Source organism: Eutrigla gurnardus, assembly GCF_963514095.1.
Source record: "Eutrigla gurnardus genome assembly, chromosome: 14".
Lineage (NCBI taxonomy): Eukaryota > Metazoa > Chordata > Actinopteri > Perciformes > Triglidae > Eutrigla > Eutrigla gurnardus.
The window spans coordinates 11,798,493-11,823,123 of record NC_139937.1 but is presented as its reverse complement, the minus strand read 5'-3'; the positions used below and the strand labels follow the sequence as shown (position 1 = coordinate 11,823,123).

General features: G+C 44.7%; 2 protein-coding genes across 3 annotated transcripts in view; one reads left to right on the top strand and one right to left on the bottom strand.

Moving 5' to 3' along the window:
* Positions 1-11,565, bottom strand: part of LOC311024539 (teashirt homolog 1-like) — a 36,459-nt gene extending 24,894 nt beyond the window's left edge. The window contains exons 1-2 of one of the 2 annotated variants that reach the window (XM_084026979.1): positions 11,400-11,565; positions 8,677-9,256 (exon numbers count right to left, since the gene is read on the bottom strand). In XM_084026979.1, coding sequence (XP_083883105.1) covers positions 8,677-8,716 — 40 coding nt within the window. In that variant the 5' untranslated portion in view covers positions 8,717-9,256; positions 11,400-11,565. Of the gene's footprint in view, positions 1-8,676; positions 9,257-9,469; positions 9,937-11,399 lie in introns of those variants that run through there. The other variant, XM_084026978.1, reaches the window with a different exon arrangement.
* LOC311024546 (prostaglandin reductase 3-like) lies at positions 10,207-16,322 on the top strand. Its single transcript, XM_084026991.1, has 2 exons — positions 10,207-11,178; positions 13,499-16,322. The coding sequence occupies exons 1-2, from the start codon at positions 10,895-10,897 to the stop codon at positions 14,424-14,426; spliced, it is 1,212 nt and encodes a 403-aa protein (XP_083883117.1). The 5' UTR covers positions 10,207-10,894; the 3' UTR covers positions 14,427-16,322.
* Positions 16,323-24,631: the final 8,309 nt, after the last annotated feature.

Genomic DNA, 24,631 nt, shown 5'->3' with positions numbered 1-24,631 from the left:
TGTGGATGGAAAAATATTCTCAGGTTTGATAATCGCTCGGAGCAGTCTGGTACCGGCGCGAGACAGAAGAGAGGAGCTAGGCCTGAAGAAAGAATTAAATGCAGAAAGAGGGAGAGAGAGGTTGAGAAGTATAAAAAAAATAAAAAAAAAGGAGGAAAAGAAAGGTGATGAAGCTCCGAAAAACAAACCGAATTTCACTCCGAGGGGGTTGCCTTATTTAAAACAAGAGAAATGCAAATAAAGCAGGAGCAGCGAAATAACACTGATATTATCTTCCCCGGTTATTTTCTGTGGCAAATGATTTCTAGGGAGGAAATCCAAAACTGTAACTCCCAAGTGAACATGCAAATCCATCTGTGTATTCCTGGGGAGCCTTCTGCGCTCACTCTCATGTTGCTTTTCCGCGTTGCTGTTTTCGCTTCCTCCCCTCTACCCGATTGAAGCTTCTCATGTTTATTCTGCACCGGCACCGAAAAACTGCATTTATTACAGAAAACCAAGTAATAACTACACAGTGTCAACGGCGTGACACACAAGCATGTAATAACTTTTAAAATTCATACAACACATGTGCATGAAAGGGTAAATTATATGGTTTATTATTAGAAATAAAGGTATGTAACACTAAACTTTACAGTATGGCTCCCTCTTTATTACTCACACTGTCGCCACTTTGGCCAACTGAATGACACACACACACACATGGTATTTTCTATTACACTATAATAATTAAAGGGAAATTAAACTGCATGCCGCTGCAATGATTTAAACCCCTAAAAATTGAGAAAATATGGCAAATGCTGAACACACATGCTTGAATTTCCTTTCCCTTTTTTTTTTTTTTCACGGTAAAGCCAGAATGCCTGCCGACCCCAAAATGTGTTTGTCAGCCAGCGGGTTTACTGGAAGGCAGCCTTCGAGATGGGCAATGGCAACTGTTCATTTTCTCACTCAGTGACCTCAACTCCCCACTTTACAATTTGGAATAAAAGCTGTATTAGCCGACAGCGGGAGTTACAGAGGATCAAGGGAACCAGAATCTAGATCGCTCTGCAGCCGCTGCTTTGCAGAAAGGTGAACACATCACACACACACTGTGTACGAATGCACCCACACACCAACACGGGGCAGCCATGTAACGGAGGTGCTTTTTAACCTGTAGAACGGAGCAAACGCACCATATTGCCGCCTGATTTAAATCCGTATAACTGAGGGTTATGTAAAAAGGCCGGAAAACAATCAGATGGAAGCGTCTCGTGCTGAAGTTAAAGCAGCATTTTTCAAGGCATCTTTCTGATAATGTTCAGTTACCTGATCGGCTACAAATGGACTCCCCTGACCCGACACATCATGATCGCTAATACGTTATTCGCTGCTACGCTATTGATCACCTCTGCCGCTGATCACCATTTCATATGGGGGGAAGAGAACTGGGGGTGGCAGAGGCCTGTGACTGCACTGGCAAGGGTAAAGTGTTATTTCGCTCGAACGCCGACAGCTGGACACGGGGGTGGGATTGCTGGAGGGGGGGGGGGGGGGGGGGTTGTAGGGAAGAGTGTGGACGGGAGGGGCATTCGTCCGGCCGGGCAGTAATTCTTAATTGACACCTGTCAGGATAATGGCGGCAGTCACAGCTGTTGCGGGAGAATTTGTCCATCGTCCCGTTCATCTGTCAGCTCTAATGCCCGTCCTAAAAGCTGCCCCCCCACCCCCACGCCATCCACCCACCCACACACACACCCAGCCACCAACGCCATCGCCTTTGATGCTACTGTTGGACTAAACATCGGCGTCCGCTGCCATCAACCCCAACATCCTCTCTTCCCATCTTCCCTCCATTGCCAAAGCCAAAACAGACCTATTCCATTACATTGCTCCGCACATTCAAACCATGTTGAAATGATTAAGTAACTGGCAAAAAAAAGTGGCTCCAAAAAATAAAGAATGCACACTTTAAGCCTTTCACTCTTTCCCTCGTTTATTTCAGCTTTTAAATTTTTCCTGATGATCCTCCACCTAACTCCGTCTGATGAGGTACAACCGGCTGGGGGAAAGAAAGGAGCGCTGTTTTAAAAAAGGAAAAAAAGAAACACTTTTCTCATTCCCGTTTTTCATTCACCCCCATCCTCCCGCCCCTCCTCTACCACCGGCACTTCTCCCTCTCTTTTCTCTTTGCTTTTGAGTGGCAAAGAACGGGTATTTACCCAGATGAGGGGGAGATGTGAGACGAGAAACATGCTGGAGAGGAGAAAAGAGAGAGATGAGAGGTACGTGAAAGAGACGGAAAGAGCGAGGTAAATAGAGGAAGACGAGATGGAGGATAGAGAGAGGAGTGTGCAGGGGTTGGGTGTCCCTGGATAGGGCTTTTGCTCTTCTGTAGTGGGCCCATCTCGTTTGTCTTGTTTGTTTGTTGGCATCAAAGAGCTGCCTCTCACTCCCCCTGCTAACTGATGTAATGAGTGGGTAAGCTACATGTTTTTTTTGTTTTGTTTTTTTCTCTCCCTGCGCTGAGGAATTCAAATACTTATTAGACAAAATATTCTATAATTGCTCATCTTTTATTGATAGAAGTAACATGTTAAATTTGGCTCTCGCAGACTTTCCCATAGCCTCTCGGGGAGGCACGGCACTGATCAAGAGAGCAAATTTACCCTCGGCAAATGTAACACTTTACTTAAGAAAATTTGAGATGTCAATTTTTGCGCCTTAAATGTTGCATGACTACTTCTCTTGAATGCTTCCCCTCTTATCTTCCTCATGTCTCAAATTATGTGCCGGAGAAAGAAGGGGAAAAAAATAAATTCCGAGGAAAGAAAAAACACAACATATGAACAATTTTTCATTAATGAGCTCTTAAGCCTTACATCCCCACTGTGGAGCCTTAACAAAATGTAATTAATCAGCACAACACAAATATTACATAGTAATTAAGCACACTTAACAAAGAGCGGATAACCACCATTTATCAAAGCTTTGAGTCCAATCTGAATTACACGAAAGTTAAAAAGAAAGAAAACCAGTTGGTTTAAAAAATGAGAACAAAAATTCTTTATTTGGGGGAAATTGTTTTTCTATGGCAGTCAGGAGTAAGACTGCTTGTCAGCCCAGTCCCAGAGGGCTGCTTTCTATCTGTTTCAGACTAGATTTTCTCAGACTTGGATTTTTTTTCTTTTCCTTTTTTGGATCCCATGACTTGCTGCTGTTTTTATGTGCTGCAAGGCAGGCAACAAAGCACATCTGGCTGCTTTAATGATATGATTTCCCATCATGCTAAGCCACCTCCATTATGACCTCCCACAGAGACATGCTGGCTGCACTTAAGCATTAGGTGTAGGTGTGTGTGTGTGTTTCTGTCTGTCTGTCTGTCTGTCAGTCTGACTGACTGTCTGTGTTTATGGTTGACGGTGTGTGTGTGTGAGTGTGTGTGTGTGTGTGTCTAAAGAGCAGCGAGGGCAACACACTGCCAGTGATGGTAGCAGCGTGCCCTGAGGGCAGCTTTTGTTCAGAATGCCCTGGAAAGAATCAGAAAGAAAGAAAGAGAAAGACAAGGGGGGGTATTATTGCTATGGTGTGAAATACATCCTTATCTATGTGAACAGAAAAAAGCTTAATGCATGCTGCTTAAACCTTGCTAATACCTTCCATTTAAATATATTAGTTATTTGATTGCTGATCAAATAGTAATAGTAAAAAAAAACAATAAACTTTTGGATTGATCTTGGAGCTGTTTACAAGTAACTAAGAAAGGAATACGGCACAGGCAGACACACAAACACAGGGGCATTTGTGGTGACTCGGGGCATTAGAAGAGCGAGCCGAGCATGTTTGACCTTTGACTGCCTCAAATCCCTGATGTAAATTTAACTAATAGTTTCAGAGGGTGGCGCTGGAGCAAAAGTGGCTATCGACGAGGTCGATCGATGCCACCTGCTAACGACACCACCGCTCCAATTAGCGTAACCTCTAGTCGAGTCCGACCGCCGAACACACACACACACACACACACACACACACACACACACACACACACACACACACACACACACACACACACACACACACACACACACACACGCTAAAGGGGAATGCCCGGGAAACAAACAGCACAACTGAAGGAGGCAGGGGGGGGGGGACAAAACTACGGGGCTCCTGCAGCGTCTGATGTCCCTGGTTTGGATCGGGAGCGGTGAACACGCATGACGGACGGGGGTGAGAGAAATGCGGAGCTGCTGTTGGAGGTTGTTTTCGCAGGCCCCGCCGAGGAGGATGACTAACACGGAGCGGTTACCGTTACACTCGTTCAAGTTATTCATTCCAGGAAAACTAACACCGGTCAGTGCTAAGCTACAAACACACACAAGCTCTCTTCGCCTCTGTCTCTCACCCCCCTCTCAACTCGCACACACACAAACTCCTTTTTTCACCGAATTCTAACATAAACTTCTCATTTCTCAGAAGCCGCCGAGCCTTTAAGCCATCAGAAGCTATAAGCCAATCCAACTTTCGGGCCAAAGACACTAGTTCCTTTGGTGAAAATCAACTTTTTTTCCCCTTTTTTTATCAAAACAAGACTGTTCTAATTCTCAGGAAGGAGGGTGAGCATTCAAAGTCGGCCACATTAAAAGTGAGGAGGAAAAAAAAAAAAAGACCTAGAGGCTATACACTGCTGCACTCCTTAGGACGCTGGTGTAGACAGAAGGGTGGGGGGTGGGTGCGGGGTGGGCACATAAATCTCGGCACGCTGATTATTTCGAGGGGAGAATATCACATAACAGCATCGTCAAGTAAGAGCACAAAGGTCGCTGTGTAATCTTAGCTACCCTGGGCATGCAAAATCATTAATCCCTGGGCACTGTGATTCTCCAGCTCGGAAATAAACTGGAGGCCTTCAGCGAGGCGGCTACAGCACCGAGTTGGGAGGACCGTTCAGCCAAAGTGCGAGGAGACCATGTTATGATGTGGTGGTGATTTACTAGCAGCGCTGCAACACATGCAAAAGTGTAAAAACTTCAAGTGAGTGGCTATATGTTAAAAACAGTCCCTGGGATTACTTTGGAGTGCTAATACATCAAGCGGTTAGAACAGGCCCGAGCCGTGTCATTAATAAAAAAATAAATAAATCCCCTTGCAACAGTTGAAACATTTCCACCCTCACATTCCAAGTGAGAACCCCCCCCCCCCCCTACAAAAAAAAAAAAAAAAAAACAAGAGGAAACTTTATGAAAATGCACTGCAAGCTGGACACAAAAATTAAGCCCTGTTAATAGAATGGATGGTGGAGGTGAAGGACTGAGATGGTGGAAAATAAAATAAAAAAATAAGAAAGGGAAAGGTTGCGATGTGCTGTAGCTGGTCTGGCTCGCTTATTACAAGGTTATAAGAGTGGTGGGGGTGCGGCTGGCGGGGGCTTACCGAGGTCATTAACTGGCATTGTCTCCTGACGTGATTAGTCAGGTAGCAAAGTCCATTTGTCACCTGCACAGGCAAATTGAGTTGGTGCTGCACTAGGGGCTATGGGGACTGTATAATATCAACTTGATTACATCAAGGCAGCTGCGGACTTGACACCTTACTGAATTTGTCAGCATTAATCGTTAGGGCCTGTCACAAATCCATCAGCTCCACAGATAATTAGGGCTCTCTCTAATGAAGCCAACGGGAAGCAACGTAACCCCCCCATCCACGCACACATTAACACACACACGCACTCACACACCGACTTTCTCATAATTAACCATCGTGCTCCACAGAAATAAGAGCGACTATCTCATCAGCTCTTCCTCCTCGTCTTCCTCACGTAAGGCTATCCGAGGCTGCCTCCGATGAAAGACGGCGTCTCTCCATTCTGTCTTTTTATTGTTCCTGCCTTCCTTCCTGTCCTCCCTCCCCCAACCCTTAAATACAGTCATTTAATGATGAGGTGAGGCTACAAGTGTAATAACACACACAGGAACATGTGCATCAGTGCACAATAAAATGCACGCTGGAGAATATACACTTACTTTTTTTAAAAAACTTTCTAATGCAGGTTTCTTTCCATATCGGCTATATTACTTGGATTTCTAAACATGGATTATTGAATGAAAACTATATTGTTTTTTAAATGCAATGAGAGCCGCATAACATCTGTAAAAAAAATCTTTCTCTCTTGACCATTTTGCTGTGGATCTTAACGTTAAACACACACAATCTTCAAAATAGTGTGTGAGAAACGCGTGTTAGAAAATTGTTTATGAAAATAAATTCAATTATGTGTCAAAATAAGAATCATCTTCATGGAACTTTAAGACACACCCTACAAATCCTACAAATAAAATTATTTAGGGGGGTTAGGAAAACCAAAAATTGCCTTCATTATCGGAAACTGAATTTGAACAACTGATCGTAAAAAACTCAAAGAAAACCCACAATTAAAAACGTTCGCCATTTCTGCTGTTGTGGAATATTCTATCCTGGATTTGGCCTTGAACCACTAAAAAAGACATTATATTACTAATAATATCCTCCAAAAAAGGTACGAGCTGAGAAAAAAAAAAAAAAAAGAAACCTGTCGAGACAAGTCTGCTATTGTCGTTTTAATTGTCTGAGCTCTGATTTCCATGCTCGCTCCCACCATGAGCAATTTCCTCTCTGAGCAGCAGCACAGAGAGGAAGCCACAGGTCAGCACCAGCTCCCAGCAGAGCGCCGGCTATCTGTGTGGTAGTTATTTGTTGCTACTGGGAGCGTGGAGTGGAGGGCGTTATCTCTGACCGACTGTCATGTTCATGGAAGAATGGAAAACATCCCGTCTGCCAAGCTGTGATTGACCATTACAACCCATGGGGCGCATGGCACTCAGTGGACAGTGGAATGGATCAATGCAATGTGTGTGTGTGTGTGTGTGTGTGTGTGTGTGTGTGTGTGTGTGTGTGTGTGTGTGGTGAGCGAAGGGAGGGGTCACAGCGATGTCATGTTTTCATGCAGAAACCTAACAGGAGTCACTCTGCTCCCACCATGGCCGACCTTTTCCAGTGGGATATTTTGCCAAAACAACAACCGAAACTCAGACACACACACACACACACACACACACACACCACACACACACACACACACACACACACACACACACACACACACACACACACACACACACACACACACGTAAAGCAACGCTCGGTATCTCAATCATCTCTTCGCAGTGCAGGCCCGAAAATCATGTGAAAAGTGCTTTGCAAGGCGAGGGATAAAGGAAGAAGTCGACAGAGACGGAGAACACCGGTTGAATGCTCTCCATCCTACACACCTTCTTCTTCTCATCCTCCTCCTCCTCAACCTCATCACCACCACCATCATCATCATCATCATCATCGGCTCACTGCTTAAAATGATAAAAAAAAAAAAAAACCTGCTGAGTTCAAAGTCTTCGCCGGCTGGCCCTCCTGTTCGACCCGCTTTGCACCTCATATTTCAAAATCTCTTTAAAATTCTGTAACTGTCTTTTGTTCACTCCAGTTGTTAATGCCTAACTTCAAAGGCTCAGCCTCATTAGCACAGAGGTAGAAACCCCTGTCACTCATTTACATTTGTTTAAAGGCTGCAGGGAGACGAGAGGAAAAAAGGGGGAGTCCAAATCCAAACCACTAGAAGTCAACCTTGTCGGTCCACTGCCAAGACTTGGTTTTATCAGTTGGTCACATTGCAAACATTATACCCCCCCCCCTCCAGCGGTGGATATTGATTTCATTACTGGACGGATTCTTACAGTGAATGTGGGGTGAATTGGGATGGGGAAAAAAAAAACCTAACATTTATCTCCATGAAGAAAAGACTATTTTAAAAAAGTGTTTGGTTTGATTTTTCCTGCAATCTACTCCACACACACACACACACACACACACACACACACACACACACACACACACACACACACACACACACACACACACACACACACACCATCCTTTCATCTGCTTTTAGTTCCTCCCCTGAAAATAAAACAGGATGATTTTACACCCTAATTCGCAACTTTTTAAAAAAAATATATATATATATTTTCAGTTTCTGGTTGAGACAACAGGAGGTTTGTGTGCAGGAGTGGCTGAACCTACCAAAGGCATGATTGTCTCCATGGAAGGATTTATTGATGTTTATCAGGGATGAATAGATCAAAGACTGCCACATGACAGGCGATCAATCACGCATCAAATCAAGGATGGCAATCCTCTAATAAAACAGAAAGAAAGGAAGGAGGAAGAAAAAAAACGCTCTCACCAGTTTTCTCCCCCTTCTTTCCCAGTCAATTATTCATCATTACTCACTCTTGAACCTCAAAAGCTGCCTTTTATCCTCATAACATGCCATTTAGTTTATCTCACCATTCTTAAGAGAACTTTCCTGGCAAAGGGGGGGATATTAAAAAAAATCTCATTGCGCAGATATGTACGTCATTTGCGCAATTAGTCACATTTTAAACACAACCGTGGGTCAAAGGGGGTTGTAGCAGCGCGCTGTGGCACAGCAAATTAAATTCAAACAAGAGTTGTGGAAATAAATCTCAGCATGCAGCAACGAGCAAACAATGGGATGCGGAAGGAGGGATTTTCACATGACAGTTTGTAAAATAAAAGAATAAAAAGGGAGAAACTAGTTGTGCTACCGGGGGTGGGGGGAATTATGGAGGGTTAGGGTTATACCTGCTGATCGCCGCGGATCTTGCTGCTTTCTCCTCGGCATAGTGACCGTCACTTTCCACGGTGCTTCTCATGCGGGGCTGAACAAACAAATCGGGTCTGTCAGTTCGGAACAAGCATACCCGCTTCTCGGGGATGGGTTCGGGTCTCTGGTCGTCGGCTTTTTTTTCTTCAAACTACCTGCTCTTGCCCGGACTCGATGGCCGGCTCGGCTGCGACGATAAGCACACGGACTACGAAGGGATCGGGCCAGCTCCTGACACCTTCATGCCCATCAAAGATCATCTTCCGTCATGTCTCTTGTAGCAGGGGGTTTAAAAAAAAGAAGAAGAAATAAGCAGCACCTTGAGACCCAAGTTTTCAGTTCACTCCCCCTGGAAGAGAGGAAAAAATCTCCCTAATCTCCAGTGCTGTTTGGAGGAGGAGGGGGGGATACTTTGCTGCGCCTTTTACGCACACCAAAAAACTACAAAAAAATAAATAAAGTGTGGCGGTAACAAAACAAATCCGTCCCGTGTGAGCGCAGCACCGAGCTCTGGTGAGTACTGTATCCCTGGGTTTCTCTTCTTATTTCGCCAGAGACCTGAAAGAGAGAAAGGGGGGAGAGGAGAAAATAGACAGACAGGCATTAGATGGGTTAATGTCAGTCCCGTCACCACCACGCCACCTCAGCCCGGATTCAGCCTCACCAGTCCGGCGGAGACTTTTTCCTCCCTCCCCTCCTTCCCTCTCTCTCTCTCTCCCATTCAAACAAACCCCAGGAAAATAAGGAAACCAGGCTCTCTCTCTTACTTACGTTTTTAAGAGTCGTGGAAATTATTTCCACCGCTTCGTCTCATCGCATCTTGGACAGAATCGTGTTTTTTTTTTTTTTTTTTTTTTTGGAGGGGTGGCTGATGCGGTGGAGAGGATATCACTTGAGAGAGAGAGAGAGAAGGGGGGAAACAAACAAGACGCAGGCGCATCCAAGCTTCGCCAAACAGCAGATCGGATCGACGCGGACTGAAATATTTGTCTCTCAGAAGAGCAACAAAAAAAGAAGAAGAAGAAGGAGAGGAAAACTCCAGGCGCTGATCCGAGAGGTCTCCCAGGGAAAAAAAGAAAAAATGGAAACGCGGTGGATCCAGAAGCTGTTTCAGACAGTCTCAACTGATAGACAGACGCATCGAGTGGCTTTTCCTGCTACATTTTTTACTCCTCCCCTCTCCACAAGCGTCACCCCTGACAGAGGAGCCTACCTGTCAATCTTTTTAATTGTCTTGTTTTCCCCCCTCTCTCTCCCTCCCTCCCTCCCTCGCTTTCTCCCAAACCACCGACAAAAAGAAGCGGATCCTTTCGGAACTTATGTTAATCGGCTGAAACCCAAACTTATGTATCACAAAACCACAACAAGTACTTAAGTGTGATCTTTTAGAAAAGCGTGACACTGACTGACTGACCGAGTTTGAGGTTTCGTCTCCCACTAGAGGGGGTGTGAGGAGGAGGAGGAGGAGGAGGAAGGGGGGACGAGGGTCCAATATGTTGTAGTTAGCCCAATAGTTGCATGCTTTGAATGGCTTTCAGGGAAAAGACAGATGTCGGTGGATGACAACACGCGTAAACAAAACGCGCACGCGGAACGGAATGCAAACAACGCGGTCGCAGATCGCCGAGCCGGGCTTCGGTTACAGGTGTACACATGTGGGCACGAACACGCTGCAGCCCCCCCTCCGAACAACAACACGCTGCCACATACACTGTGTTTAGTGGGTTCTGTATGTGCGGAGGGGTCTGGCGGTGCTGGTTTCGTGGGAAGGAGAACGTATGCTCGGAGACGAGGATTGATTTGTTTCACCTTACTAGGAAGTGAGTGTTGTGTCCGGGAAGGGGAGGGACTCCGACAACAAGTCTGGGGCGCTGCTGCTGCTGCCGTCGCCGCCGCCGCTTGCGCTTCCTGCGAGGCTGCACCAGCGCAACGTTTTAACCCGAAATGCTCCGAATCCGCGTTCGCGTAGGAAACAGAGAGCGGTGCTGCAAAGGGTTTCTTTTTGTTTAAAAAAGCTCGTTTCGCACGGCTCGGCCCCGGCCTGCACGCCGCCAAAGGGGGGAGGGGGGAGTGGGAGAGAGAGAGAGAGAGGAAAAAAAGCCCACAGCGCAGGCTAATGGCAGCCGGGCTTATTGCCGCCACGAACGCAGCAGCGCTACGTCAAGTTGTCCGTGAACTTTGTCACATTTCGGAGCCATGTCCGGCCGCCTGCTGACGAGGAGCGGCTCGCGAGCGCTGTCGCTTATCGGCGCGAGGCGCAGAGCCACCGACGCACTTTCAGGAGTTCATCCGGTCGCGCGGCGCTTCATCATCGACATGTCCTACTCGGCGCACTTCATGGATTTTAAAGGCTCCTCCATACCGAGCAGCATGAAGAAGCTGCTCGTCAACAAGCTCAGTCCGAATTTCAGAGAGGCCGTGTCCGCGCGCACCGTCGCGGTCCCGACTCCCGGGGACGCGGACTTGCTCGTCAGAAACCGGTAAGTTGTTGTGTGTGTGTGTGTGTGTGTGTGTGTGTGTATGTGTGTGTTTTTTAAATAAAGGTGGGCCAGCGGAAGCGGACACCAAGTGTTGTCCCTCCGCGCGGTCCAACTAGCAGCGGGGTGACCCGAGGCGTGTTACACGAGTCTGTTAGCGGAGCCGTATTTGATGTGGATCTATCAATAAATGTTGAGAAGTTGTAGAAAGGGGCTCCGCTTACCTGGATTTACCCACGTCCGGCACCTGCGATCATCATCATCATCATCACAAGATGGCAAAATACGTGAGGAATAAGCGCTGTTCTGTAATTCCAAGTTCCGCCCTCTCTGCATTTGTCTATCAATCCATCTCGGCATCTCCCTCTCTCTCCCTCTCTCTCTCTCTGTCCTCCTGTCTCACTACGTCACCAAACTGCAAACAGAAAGTCATGGAGGAGGGGAGGTGTGTGTGTGTGTGTGTGGGGTGGGGGTGGAGGGGGGGAGACTGGCATCAAGAGGTGGAGATGATGGAGAAGGAGATGCAGTGTTACATGGCGCGGGAATTGCAGCATCATTTCTCTCATTCAGCAGCAGAAGCATTCACGGTTAGGCAAGAGTGAACCCACCTGAAGTCACTACCCGTGCCTCTGTAAACCCCGCTGGATGATTGTTATACAAATAGTGTTATACTACTTGCTCATGTCGGGTGGAAAAAGGGGTTTTATTTCTGATTCCAGCCAGAGGTAACGTCTCCCCCCCTCCCTGATTTAGATTCACCGACTGCATGCATGCCTGAAATGTTACACAAAAGCAGCTCAGGGTTTATTGTGGTTATTTCCTGCCAGTGAAATAGATACTTTCCATCAGATGTAGTGAAAATATAAAAAAAAAAAGAGTGCCGCACCACCTTGCAAGACATGGATCAGTTGCTTGTGTAACCTTTGACCGTCACTGTCTGAGTTAGTGAGGCATCAGTTACGGGATTTGTTAACCAAGAGAAAAGAAACATTTGTGGCAATTTGAGAATCACTTATCCCATATTTCGCAACACCGGTGCAAGAAATGTGTTGAGAAGAATTTCCCAGTAAGAAATTGATCTCTGATGACTGCCGTGAAAAGAGGCAGATTAATTCACAAGGAAGCAATTGTACTAGTTTCCTTTATTTGAGACGGTACCGTTTTATATCATTGAAGCACGTCTTTGCAACATACAGTAAATCCTCTCCTCACCTCCACCGCTCCATGTGCACACTTTTTGAGTAACACTTGAATGCGGTCAAAGATACACAAATGCATGGGCTTGCACGCAAAAGATAAAAGAGGTACACAATTGTATAATATGGTTTTTCATGATGTTTTCAGTGCTGGGCTGTTTTAAGTCCAAAATGCTCTATTTTCTTTAAAAAATAATAATAAAAAGAATGCACTCTAAACGTAATAAACCTGTAATTTAGCATTTTTTTTCAAAATGCAGCATGTGAATCAATAACACCTATCATGTTATCATATTATAATGTTACTGCTACAAGCGTTTTATCGTCTTGGTGCATGCTGTGTTATTAGACTTGTGTTTTTCAGAGGTGTGAAGAGACTTAATTCGACAAAAATCAGCTTATTTTAATTTGTTTAAACTCGCGTCTATTTTTAGTTTGACCCGTGTACAATTTGAAATTGTTTTGCCTTTGATGATAACATAATAATTCCTTGCAAGGAAAATGGATTGTATAGTTGTGGAGTAGTCAAAATCAAGGTTTGCAACCCGTCTACAAACCACAGAAGCAGTATCTACGAGCTCAAAGTACACATGCGACACGCGCAGTAATGAGGCACAGCGTGCACGGCGCTCTAAAAGAGGGTAAATGATTTATTTATACAATCCTTTTCTCACATATTTGTTTCCAACATGTTACCGGTGTAAGATGAAAACCGCCGTCATTTCATGCCAAGGCAAGTAGCAACTATCTAAGATTATTTTAAAAAAGTGCGGTTTGTTGTCGGTGTCTCTGAAGACAATGCATCGTGACATCATGCAATGTGTTTTGTGATACAAGCCTTTCCCTGTCAGTGCAGGACCGTTCACTTCCAGAGAAAAGGGAATCATTGCCAAAACAAACCAGAGTGTTTGTGCCCCGTGCAGACATGTCTGGAGAAGGAAGCTGAAGTCTTGACCTTCAGACAGAATTCAGGAAATATGTACTCGCACTAATGACCGCATAAGAGTACAAGATTTGTGAATGTTACGTATGCATTTTACTCACAACAAAATGGAGTAACTGTTTTATTTTCTTGCCTTTTGAGACATAATTACACAGTTTCTCCCCCCCCTCTGTTTGCATTTCAGTTTTGTGGGAATCAACGCTTCTGATATTAATTACTCGGCAGGCCGTTACGACCCCTCGGTGAAGCCCCCCTTTGATGCCGGCTTCGAGGGCATCGGTGAGGTGGTCGGCCTCGGCCTTAGCGCCAGCTCCCGTTACACCGTCGGGGACACTGTGGCCTACTTCGGCAGCGGTGCGTTTGCTGAGTACACGGTGGTGCCGGCCAAGGAAAGTGTGCCCGTCCCCACGGTGAAGCCAGAGTTCCTCAGCCTGCTGGTCAGCGGCGCCACGGCCTTCATCGCATTGAAACGTCTGGGCGACCTGGCCAAAGGTGAGACGGTCCTGGTCACGGCCGCCGCAGGGGGAACGGGGCAGTTTGCCGTGCAGTTTGCCAAAAAGGCCGGTTGTCACGTGATCGGGACTTGTTCATCCAACGAGAAAGCCGGCTTCCTTAAATCCATCGGCTGCGACAGGCCGATCAACTACACCACCGAAGACCTGGCGAAGACGCTGCGGAGCGAGTACCCACGGGGCGTAGACGTAGTGTACGAGTCAGTCGGAGGTAGCGTCTTAGAACTCGCAGTGAACTGTTTGGCCAATAAGGGCCGCCTCATTGTGATTGGCTTCATCTCAGGGTACCAGACGGCATCAGGGATCCCGCCCTTCAGAGGGGCAACGCTACCGGCCAAGCTGCTGCAGAAGTCAGCCAGCATTCGGGGTTTCTTCCTGCCCCACTTCGTCAGCGACTACAGCGAGGCTCTGGGTAGCATGATGCAGATGTTGGCCAAGGGGGAGCTAGTGTGTGAGGTGGACCGTGGGGATTTGGCCGAGGAGGGGAGGTTCGTAGGTTTGGAGTCCGTCTTTCGGGCTGTGGACTACATGTACGCTGGGAAAAACCTGGGCAAGGTGGTGGTGGAAGTGGCACCACCCCCTGTTAGCAATAAGCTGTGATTGAACTGATCTATAATGCATTAAAAAAAAAAAATCATACCTGAAGATTTAAATACAGAGAACTGTAGGGCTTTAATCGTTTTGAATGGAGATTAACTTCTTTATTTTTTGTAAGATGATTGATATAATTCTATAAATAAATTTATGCAATGCTTTCAGAAATAAACATGAGCAACTTACATTTTTTGCCATTATGGTTTTGGAAACTACACGCAATACAAAAGGTAATTTGTTATTATTATTATTATTTAGGTGAGGGTTCAGGAGTCTGTCATCAATTTATTATAAAACAAACAGATCAAATAATAATGCGTTGACTAACAGATTGCACAGTTATTCAGATTTTTTTTTTTTTAAATCAGAAACCACAATTTTTATTTTATTCTTCTGTGCCCACCTTTTGCTACAAGTCCACCTCTGAAATTAATTTGGACCAGCTGCCATAATGTGCTTGCTTTTTAGCACTCTCAGACACTTTATCTACCATAAATGTTTTATGATAGACTTCATTGTTTTTCTAATAGGGGCTCACATTGGTATGCGCTTGTCACAAGTGAGTGCTGCTCCAGGTGTGCTTGCTATTTCATCGCCTGTTTGTGGCTGACAGAAACGGCATTCACACAATCAATCTTTTCATTCACATGTCCCGAAGCTGCACATAATAAAAAAATAAATAAAAAAAGCCACACGCACAGTTCAGCTAACCAGGAGTTGGACTAGAAAATACCATTATGTTCCCACACTGCAAGTAAAAAAAGAAAAAAAAAATCACTTATAGTGAATGTATTGTGGAATGCCCTTTGACATTTTTTTCATTTCCATTTTCTTTGTGTTTAATTTAGTCTCAGCTACAAGAAACAAAGCAGCACATGTTTGGAAGTTTAGTCAAATGACGGACCGTGCCTACATTAAATTATCATTCAAAATATAACACTTAGAATATGAAGATGCAGCGTTAAATACACGTTTAAAAGCATCAGTTGGAGAAACGCTTCCAAGATTCTGAAAAAGGCAACAGACAGAAAAGAGCGTGTGTATGTTAGAGCGGTCCATGTGTTACTGTGCTGTACGTAGTCTGAAACAAACACCTGTTCCTACCTGGCAGGGAGGGCTGTAGTGTTTATGCACTGTGAACATGTTATTTCCTCATCCAGGTGGCCACTCAAAATATAACCCAGTGTGAAATACGTTACAGGTGTGACCCCAGCATGCAAAGCTGCTACCTTCACCAGACGGTGCAGGAAATCAGAAACACACCAGGCCAAGGCCGGCGTGCATCCACGGTGTAGGAAGTCAGAGCAGCACTGACGGCCTTTGACATAGACCTGGGTCTCTTCCAGATTTAGTTACAAGCGACGTTTGAAGTCCTATAAGAGCTTCCACGTTGGAAATGTGTCTCCAGTATTTAGTTTCTAACGTTCACAACTTACTGCAAACAAGTACGGTATTAAAGTATCACTTTTAAAATGAGTAATTAAACACATTCAACGTGACAATAATGAATGTAGAAAAGTACCTCTGGATATTAATATTGTATCAATATTAATCTTTTTCACCTTTGGATAAGTTTTATTCCCTTTTCCCTTCATCTTTCAAGCTTATGTTCACAAATTGTTTTTTTTTTTTTAAAGAATGGTTTTGTTAATATATATTGTCATTATTATAGATCATTAGACAGACTCAACACTGGGTACTGAAAACTCCCAGAGGTCTCATCATTTCTTAAGTTATAGACTTCCTTTTCTTTGCTTAGTCTTTATTAAAAGCTACAATAGAAAAAAATGGACTCCCTTTAGATAAGATGTGTGGTATATCTTTTACGTTTAAAATGCATGCCTACAGATGATTTTGAGTTGGAGTGACGCACTGTGAATTCAATCAATATCACAATAAAATAAAACACGAAATGAACACTGTGAAATGGATCGAGTTAATCTTGCCGGCAGAACAAACTCTAATCGTTTAAATTATCGCACTCACCTCTGTAACGCCACCCTTTTGTAGAGGTGTTCATCCACAAACCGGGTGGTGACGGCGCACGTGGTCGTCGGGACGAAGTCGGCATGCTCGAGCACCGTTGCGCATCCATGTTGCACGGCGAGGAGGAGGAGGAAGAGGAGGCCAGGTTTAGCATCTCTTCAATTAACAGGAGAGGCCTCGTCTTGGCGTCCTCCAGGGCCTACCTGTACCTCTGCTGATTAGTGAGCAGTCACAGCCCCAATTAGAGAACACAGGAACCTGGAGAGACAACACTCTTTATTTAATTGGATTGTGTTGCAGTCTGAGGCTGCTAACTGGCAACGTATTGAAGCAACCTGGAACCGTGGCGCGTAAACAAGACATTAAAGATAGAGGATGTCTTCTAGAGAAACGTTCGCAGACTTTTGTGTGATTGTGAGATTGTGTGAGACTTTGGAAACATTTCCTCATTTGAGGAAATTTAAGTGTCTCTCTCGTTTCAGGCGAGGGTTACCGTAGCTCTTCTGCTCAGAAAGGGTCATTAACACACCAGTTAGATTTACATATTTATGTACATTGAAGTAATGGAGGATAAAGTAAATTTACACTTTTAACCTGATGTAAATTTGGATAGTCATCATTCTGTTTATCATTTGTGAGTATGTTTTTTTTTTTTAATTGCTTTATGAATGTTTATATTGCAGTTAATGCACCTTCATAATTACCAATCTGCTCTTCGGAAAAGCCACACAAGTGATGGTTGTTTGGGATTTGCTGATAGTGGTGGTGGTGTGATTTAAAGTGAGTCTATGTCACTTTTGAAAGAGGAAATGACAAATGCTTCTTGATACAAAAGGAAAAGTTGAACTTGTAAGAATTAAATCACATCCTTGTTCATTTCGACACACCCCGGTGTTTCGCTGCTTCAGCCTTACTTGGTCTGGTATGACCAGTAGTTTATGCTGCCCACTCAGCACTAGGCGTCATTTCAACATCTCCTCGGTGCTTTATCCTCATGTAGTCCAGGAGTTATTAAGCTACGTATAGCACAGATTTAAACCATTTTTTTTTTTTAAACTTAATTAAAAATGCATTAAAATGATGTTGAAACAATTGCTGTGGGTGGCTAATGTTAGCTGCTAAGAGAGGTGTTGCTGTAGAACTGACTCTGCTTAGTGAATCTGACGCTATCTGTGCTTTCCAATCCTCGTACTGCCTTACTTTTATTATAGTATGCCAAAAATACCAGGATGTCCTACTACATCCTGTTGCATTTTCCAGTATGCAAGCCAGCATGCTTTTCTAGCTGTTCTGACCCACAATCCTCAGCGGCTATGAGCAAGACGTTCAAGGTGCAATGAGGAAGTAGTACATCCCAATTGCATACAGACTGCATGCATGTAGCAACAGTAACAAAGAAAAAGTGCGCTTTTTGGAACGCAGCTTATGTTTTCAAGCATTCACCGGTATGCCGCTATTGTCACATGTGACCACAGCTCAGCCAAGGTTGAATAATCTTGATTTAAAATTAGGCCAATATATTCCTGTTTTAAATCACAACTTTTTGTAGCTTCCACTCCATTGCAGTTTTCAATCCAGAAAGTCCAGAGCTGGATTTCATTGTTGCACGTTGACATTCAGGCTCGTAAAAGAAAATCTCTCTCTCTATCTCTCCTCTTGTTTTTCTCCACTAAACCCTCTCTTTCCACAGTTTCCCATCTTTGGAACATGTGGCACATAACAAAGACATCACCATCATGTTGTGGGATGGTAGTCTACCTCCAGGCGCCTGAGGGACGCTGGCTGGCTGCTTGGTGCTGCCAGGATCCAGACAGTCCAGTTTCTTTTTGTGCAAGTCAGTCAGACCCCCTCAACTCCCCAACTCCCAGAGCCCCCGTCACTCCTACCTCCGCCTAATTACCAAACCTAAAACCCCACTCCACTAATTAGCCACAGCAGACCCAGGAACTGTGAGTAAAGGTAAAGAGATGGCTTCATCCAGGAGTGTGTGTGTGTGTGTGTTAAAGAGAGGGAAAGTGAAAGAAAGAGACAAGAAGAAAGGGAAATGGAATATTCAAGCCTCCTTTAGCAAACACATCTCTACAGCCAATTAAAGTCATTTATTAAACTCTTTACCAAACCTGAGTTGTGCGTGACAGAATGATAGGGGAGTGTGTTTGTTTGTCGATGTGCGTGGGGGTTGCACACACACAAACACACACACACACACACGCGTCCTCATGTGTCTCAGTATGGCTGGCAATCTGTCGGCTTTTCTGTCTATCAGCGGTGCGAGAGCTCAGTGGGACATAAATTACAATATGCAGCCGAGCCACTTGTGCAAGTCTCAATGAAGGGGAGGAATAACTTTCTTAATCAAGTTCCCCTGATTAATTGTAATAAAGGTGTCATCCGTAAATGTGTCCTCCTGATTGAGTAATTCGGGGCCGGAGACAGTAAGCACATCCCGGGTGATTGGGGGGGTTGGACAGAATGGGGGGGGGGGAGGAAGGTGTGTGGAGGACATACTGAGACACAAATAGCTCCTGGGCACACTGGCAGCCTTCGCACAACTGACAGTTATGAAATACAATTATCAGTGTGATCTGCTTAAGAATTCATCAGCGGCTTCACCGGCCAGTAAAGACGTTCATAAGGGAGGGGGGAGGGAGAGACGGGGAGGGTGGGTGACACAAGGGGAGAGAAGGCCTCACTGATTAAATGGGATTTTTATTTAGTCCAGCAGATTGTCCACATTATGTTCCGCTATTGTGAGAGGATTATCTTCTCTGTTGTTTTCTTCTCTTTGTTAGAATCACCTGCGTTGTTCCATATCGTCCGTCTGACCTCGGTTACGACGAGCATTTCAAAAGGTTGCTCTTTACAACGGATCGACGTGTGGCAAACATTAGAAAAAAAGTCAGATAAAAAGTATCTGACAAGCATCTACAAAAAGTTATTTCTTCATCAATATTCTCATAGCCACTCAGATGTTGCTGTTGAGTTGGGAACACATGGTCTTGTTTGCAAATTGCAGTGGTTTCAACAGCATTTGCATCATTTTACGTCACTAAAGAAATATAATCATTTAGATGCTATTAAAACAATGACCATATGTAACCTAGACATGTCTGACTCATCAACCAAACACAGGCTGGTGTTAACTGATACATCCAGACCTGCAGATCACAGAATCTGTTCTGTAGAAAACTGCATGAAGCTGCCAGCTATTATTTGAAAAAAAGTATGCTCTGCATGTTTATGTGGCCAAGTTCAAGACCCAAACAAACGCACAAATTGCTAAAAAAGCATTATTTAACAGCACGTTCAAGAAAAAGGATCATATCGTATCAACGCAGTAAAATAAAACTTCCTTCTAGCTCACCGCAATACCTGCAAACGTCTTGAATAAAAGATCAAAATGAGCCCTGACATGTCTATTTGACAGATAAAATCACACAACAATATTCATCATCATCTCTTTCTAACTGCATTAACCCTTTTGGGCACCTTCGGTAGCTGCTGGAGGGGAGCGGGGGTCCGTCACCGCGTCTGTTCAGATGTAGATAAATATTCAGGTGAAAGGCAAGGGCACCATTCACCACCTCAGGATTAATGACAGCATCATTGCCATTGCCATGCTGACCAGCCCCATATTTCCATTGGCTGGATAAAGAGGAGACGGACGACGGCGGAGGGGGGCGGGGTAGGGGGGGGGTGGGGTATATGAGCATCCTGTCGGCAGGATGACGGACAGGTCCTCAGTCCAGCTCCCCCAGGTCCCCCCTGTCCTCATTCTTTACTGGCCTGAGCTGGCTAGCGAGGCAGCGTCTCTGCGGCCAAGGACACCGGGGTGTCAGCAATGCGTCTGGGTAACATCGTTCATCAGGCCGCATCGGTAATGGGTAGCTCTCTGTGACAGTGGTCATCAGGACACAAAAGCAAAAGGGCCCATAAACATCACATGACAGATGGCTGGGAGGACAGCTTCGGACAGGGAGGGAGGGATGGAGAGCGAGAGATAAAGTGAGATAGAGGGAAAGAGAGGGAGAAGGACAGAGGTGGAAGAGAGATCTCAGGCCGGATTGTTAAGTCTCATGAAAAGTCTCGAGCACCGGATGGTTTATGAATGCCAATGTTCAATGTCAGCTGTGAAAGGGGAAAGTGGAAATCACAGGGGAAGTAGTTTGCAAAGGATGTCCAACAAAAAGACCAAGTGTAGTCACTGCAAAATAGCCCTAGTAAATCAGTCGATACTAAATATTTTGTCCTATTATTGCAGTAAAAGAAATACTGACCCTCGCCTTTCAACGATACATTTCGTTGAAAACACGATGAAAGATTGTTCAAGCATTAAGAAAAAAAATGATTTACTTCTCAACTTAGTTTGTTTGCCTCCACATCAGTGACGACTCTGGCCAATTAGTGGGGTTAAACCATTTCACCTCCAGCATGGCACGAACGGTTAAACGGAAGGACCCATATGAAAGACGCGCTCGCTTAAAAGCCTAATAGAGAGTGTTTTGCTTCAAAAGAGAAAACGATAAGAGATTGTTGAGGAGAAATCATCAGAGATTCCAGCCTGCAGCGCTGATATGTCAGAAGATTTCATCAAATGGATGTTTGGCACAAGTTTGATAGATAAGCACGTCGGATGAGTTGGTCTGAGGAGGAGGAGGCTTTTAAATAAACTACGATCGAAGCAGTTTAGGGGGTGGGGGGAGTTAAGGAATAATTATGGAGGTGATGGCAATGGCAGAACGTGAGAAACAGGTTGTGTGAAAATGAGGTGAGGGTGTCGAGGGCTGTCATAAAAGTGACTGCAGAACCCGCCGCCGGTCCCCACAGAGGGAAGACAACCGTTGTGTCGGCGACACCTTTGACACCTCAGGATGTATACTTTGTATTCACGTGTTTACAGGGAAATCAAGTCCCGAACGTGAGTTACTCTCTTCAAAAAACAGTGAAATGCAACTGCTTACCCTCCAAAAGTGACGCCGCAGGGCCGCGCCGCGTCTTTCTTTGTTTTGTGGAAACAGCCTTGCTCGTCCATTAATCGTCATCCATCCATCCTGTGCACCTGTATATAAAAGGGAAATTAGAATATCCATCACTCGAGCACAACGTCAGCGTGATTGATGGGTTAGTCACAGGATCCCCTCCGTTTCCTACCCCAAGTCCGTGTTTCGGGAGTGAGAAGTGAACATTATCTAGCGCCATGATCAGATTTAGTCGGCGCATTTCCATCTCGGAGAGCATTTTTTGAGTGGATGATACACAATCCCGACGAGGAGGCAGCCAGCAGAAGGTTTATGGAAATCTAATATCATAAGGCTTTTTTGGTTTGTAAAGACGTGTTATTCGTGGAGTGGGCTGGTGACACTTTTGATATAACAGTATAAGACAATGTAACGAGGCAGAATCTCATTTTGTTGAAGTGTTTCTGTCAAACAGCGGTCTGAAGGATGATTGGGGAAATCTGTGCAAACAGGTTTTGAGTGGGGTGTGCTAAGACTGAAATACCAACTGTTCGCAGAGAAAAGCCTTTGGTAAATAACAGTAAACGTCTTGTGAGAAGGTGACGTGAATGCCAGGATGCACGTTTTTGCCTATTAAGTTAATCAAGCAGTATTTAAACATAAGGTACAAATAGTCAGCGCAAACAGACGAGGGAGAATTAATTTGATGTATCGCACTGATGTTGGGCTGTTATTAATAAAACGGCAGGCTTTAGTGTGATATGATGGCGTAAACGCTCCATGAAGAGTTTAATTCAGGTGAAAAATATTCAATATTTGTGTTCATTTTTGGTAAAATCGACTGAAAATCAACAAAAATATTGGCATTTAAAAACCTGTATCGGTCGAGTTTATGTCTCTCGTCTCTTCTCTGTCTATCTCTCTTTCTTCTGTGTGTGTGTGTGTGTGTGTGTGTGTGTGTGTGTGTGTGTGTGTGTGTGTCTTTGACGAGGTGGAGACAGGAGCCCTAACGCTGCAGGATGGAGAAAGGTGAACAGGAAACAGAAGGTGCCCATGGAGGAGGTATATGACATCTGTCAGGATCCAGTGTGGGTGGAGGAGTCTGTGGCCCCCCTCCGCCGGCCGGGGGTCACCCATCGCACCGCAGTCGCTGAAGTTGTCACGACTCCATGACACTTCCTTGGCAATGGTGGCCGCAAGTCGGACAGCCTCGGACGTTCAAGACACACATATTTTTGAGTAAATTTGTCTGAGGGGAGCGGGGGGCATTTTGTACGTGCCGTTTGTTCTTTCTCTGTGCAGAAATGTCAGCGTTCTTCTCATTGTTGTTTTTTTTTGTGCGTTTTTTTTTTTCTCCTTCCCCTCACTTCAGGGTCCTGGATGGAGGAAGGTCAGCTGACACGGCAAGGTCGACAAACAAACAAACAAACAAACAGAAGGAATTAAAACAGAGCAGATGAAACGTTATCGCTGTGAGGCTGATTGCATGTAGCAGCCATTACTCTCCGTTGTGTCCTCTGCCCCCCATTGGCTGCAACAACACCGCCTGGAAGGGCTGCCAGCGTCACGTCATTTCATGCTTCTGCTTAACCACACGGACGACAAAAGGCCACTTCACACCAGGATCGCTTTCCTGTTTCTTAAAGGTAACTGCATTGTTCTCAAGACCGTAAAGGTCGTTCACACTTGATTTGATAAACAAATCTTTCCTAAGCCAGTGTGAGTTCAAATTACATTGTGTAGTTTTTATTTTCTATATTTAGTTTTCATTCCATATGATTATCTGGCTAATTGGAGCACCCACAATGTTCTCTGTAAATTGACGATGCCTGGTGAACTTTTCCTTAATTTATCATATATACCAAATAATCTATTGTCCACCACACACCATTACCTTATTTGGTTTGGTAGATTTGATTGGGAATCATTTTGAGAAATATGGAGAAAATAAGGTTCTGCACACTATATGGACATATTTCAATAAATAATGACAGCTTTTCGGTTCATAAAGACAACTTTTTCCTCTTTCATTTTTCAGTAAATAAAAATCATAACAACTTTTTCTCCATATTACATTTCATTTAAATCTTGCACCTTAGTGTTGAGAGTGTGTTGATGTTCTCAGCTGATGCACGAATGTCGTTGATCATTTGGAAAGCCAGCTTTTCTTAGAATTGTATTACTTGTCTGTGCAATTTTATTTATTTTTTTTATTTATAGGCGCTTCTAGTTTTTATTTATTGCAAATAATTATTATGTATCATCATAAACATAGTTTAGAGAAGTCTGTCTCCTCACAACAGCAAATTCAGACTCAAACGTGCTCGCAATCAAGACACAAGATAAAACAACTATTATTGTTGGCCCTGAATGAACGGATAACTCACATTTACAACTATGTAAGAATAATATAGTTTTATTATTTAGACCCAATCTACAGTAAACAGCAGGCAAAGCTTCGTTTGTCATGACTTTATACGCTTGGCTCAGGCTGCTGCAGGTGAAGCCCGGGCCTCACCTTCACAGATCTGTATGCAGAGTGTGCCTTTAAAAAAAGCATGTTTCTTTTGTTTATTCTTTGCGTTGTCTTTTCCTTTCTGTGTGGAGTTCTGACATTGGAGATGACAGGTGTCTGTGGGGTGGAGGAGGAGGAGGAGGAGGGGGGGGAAGAGGAGATGCTGGTAAGAAAACAATCTCTGACTGCCTGTGGGTGAAGGCAGACTCCTCTAGGCAAGGCGGCCTTCAGCGTTTAGCTGGGGGCGCAGTCTCAAAATCACAGCCACTGCTGTACCCCTAAGGCGCTAATCTCAACCAGTTACCGTCAAGTGCTGCTTCTTCTTTATATAATCCTTCATTCACCCCCTTCCCTCCACTCACTCCATCTCCTCCATTCCTCTACTGTTTCAGACCCAATCCACAGAGGTGAGGAGGATAAATGACAGTTTGAGAAGGTGTAAGCCAGAGTATCTTGAATCCGTCATTGTTTCTTTGCTTGAAAACAAAATCCAAACAGTAGTGCTTTCACACAAAAAAACAAAAAACGCTTTGCCGGAATTGTAATATCATAATTAGCAGGGCTTCTGTGCTCATCTGTACCAAACTCGGCATCTCACCAGATGCTGAGGAGACCGCCGCAGTCATTCAGTCGGCTCGACGGAAAAGGGTTGTTGTTTGATCACTGGTTGACTGCTAATTTAATAAGTGTTAACTGTGGAGCAGCCGAGCGAGAGGAAGAGGGAAAAATGAGGGAAAATGCAGGAGTAAAAA

Coding starts and splice junctions, on each gene's coding strand:
- LOC311024546 (XM_084026991.1), top strand. CDS start 10,895: ATGTCCGGCCGCCTGCTGACGAGGAGCGGCTCGCGAGCGCTGTCGCTT. Junction 11,179..13,498: donor GACTTGCTCGTCAGAAACCG/GTAAGTTGTTGT, acceptor TTTGCATTTCAG/TTTTGTGGGAATCAACGCTT.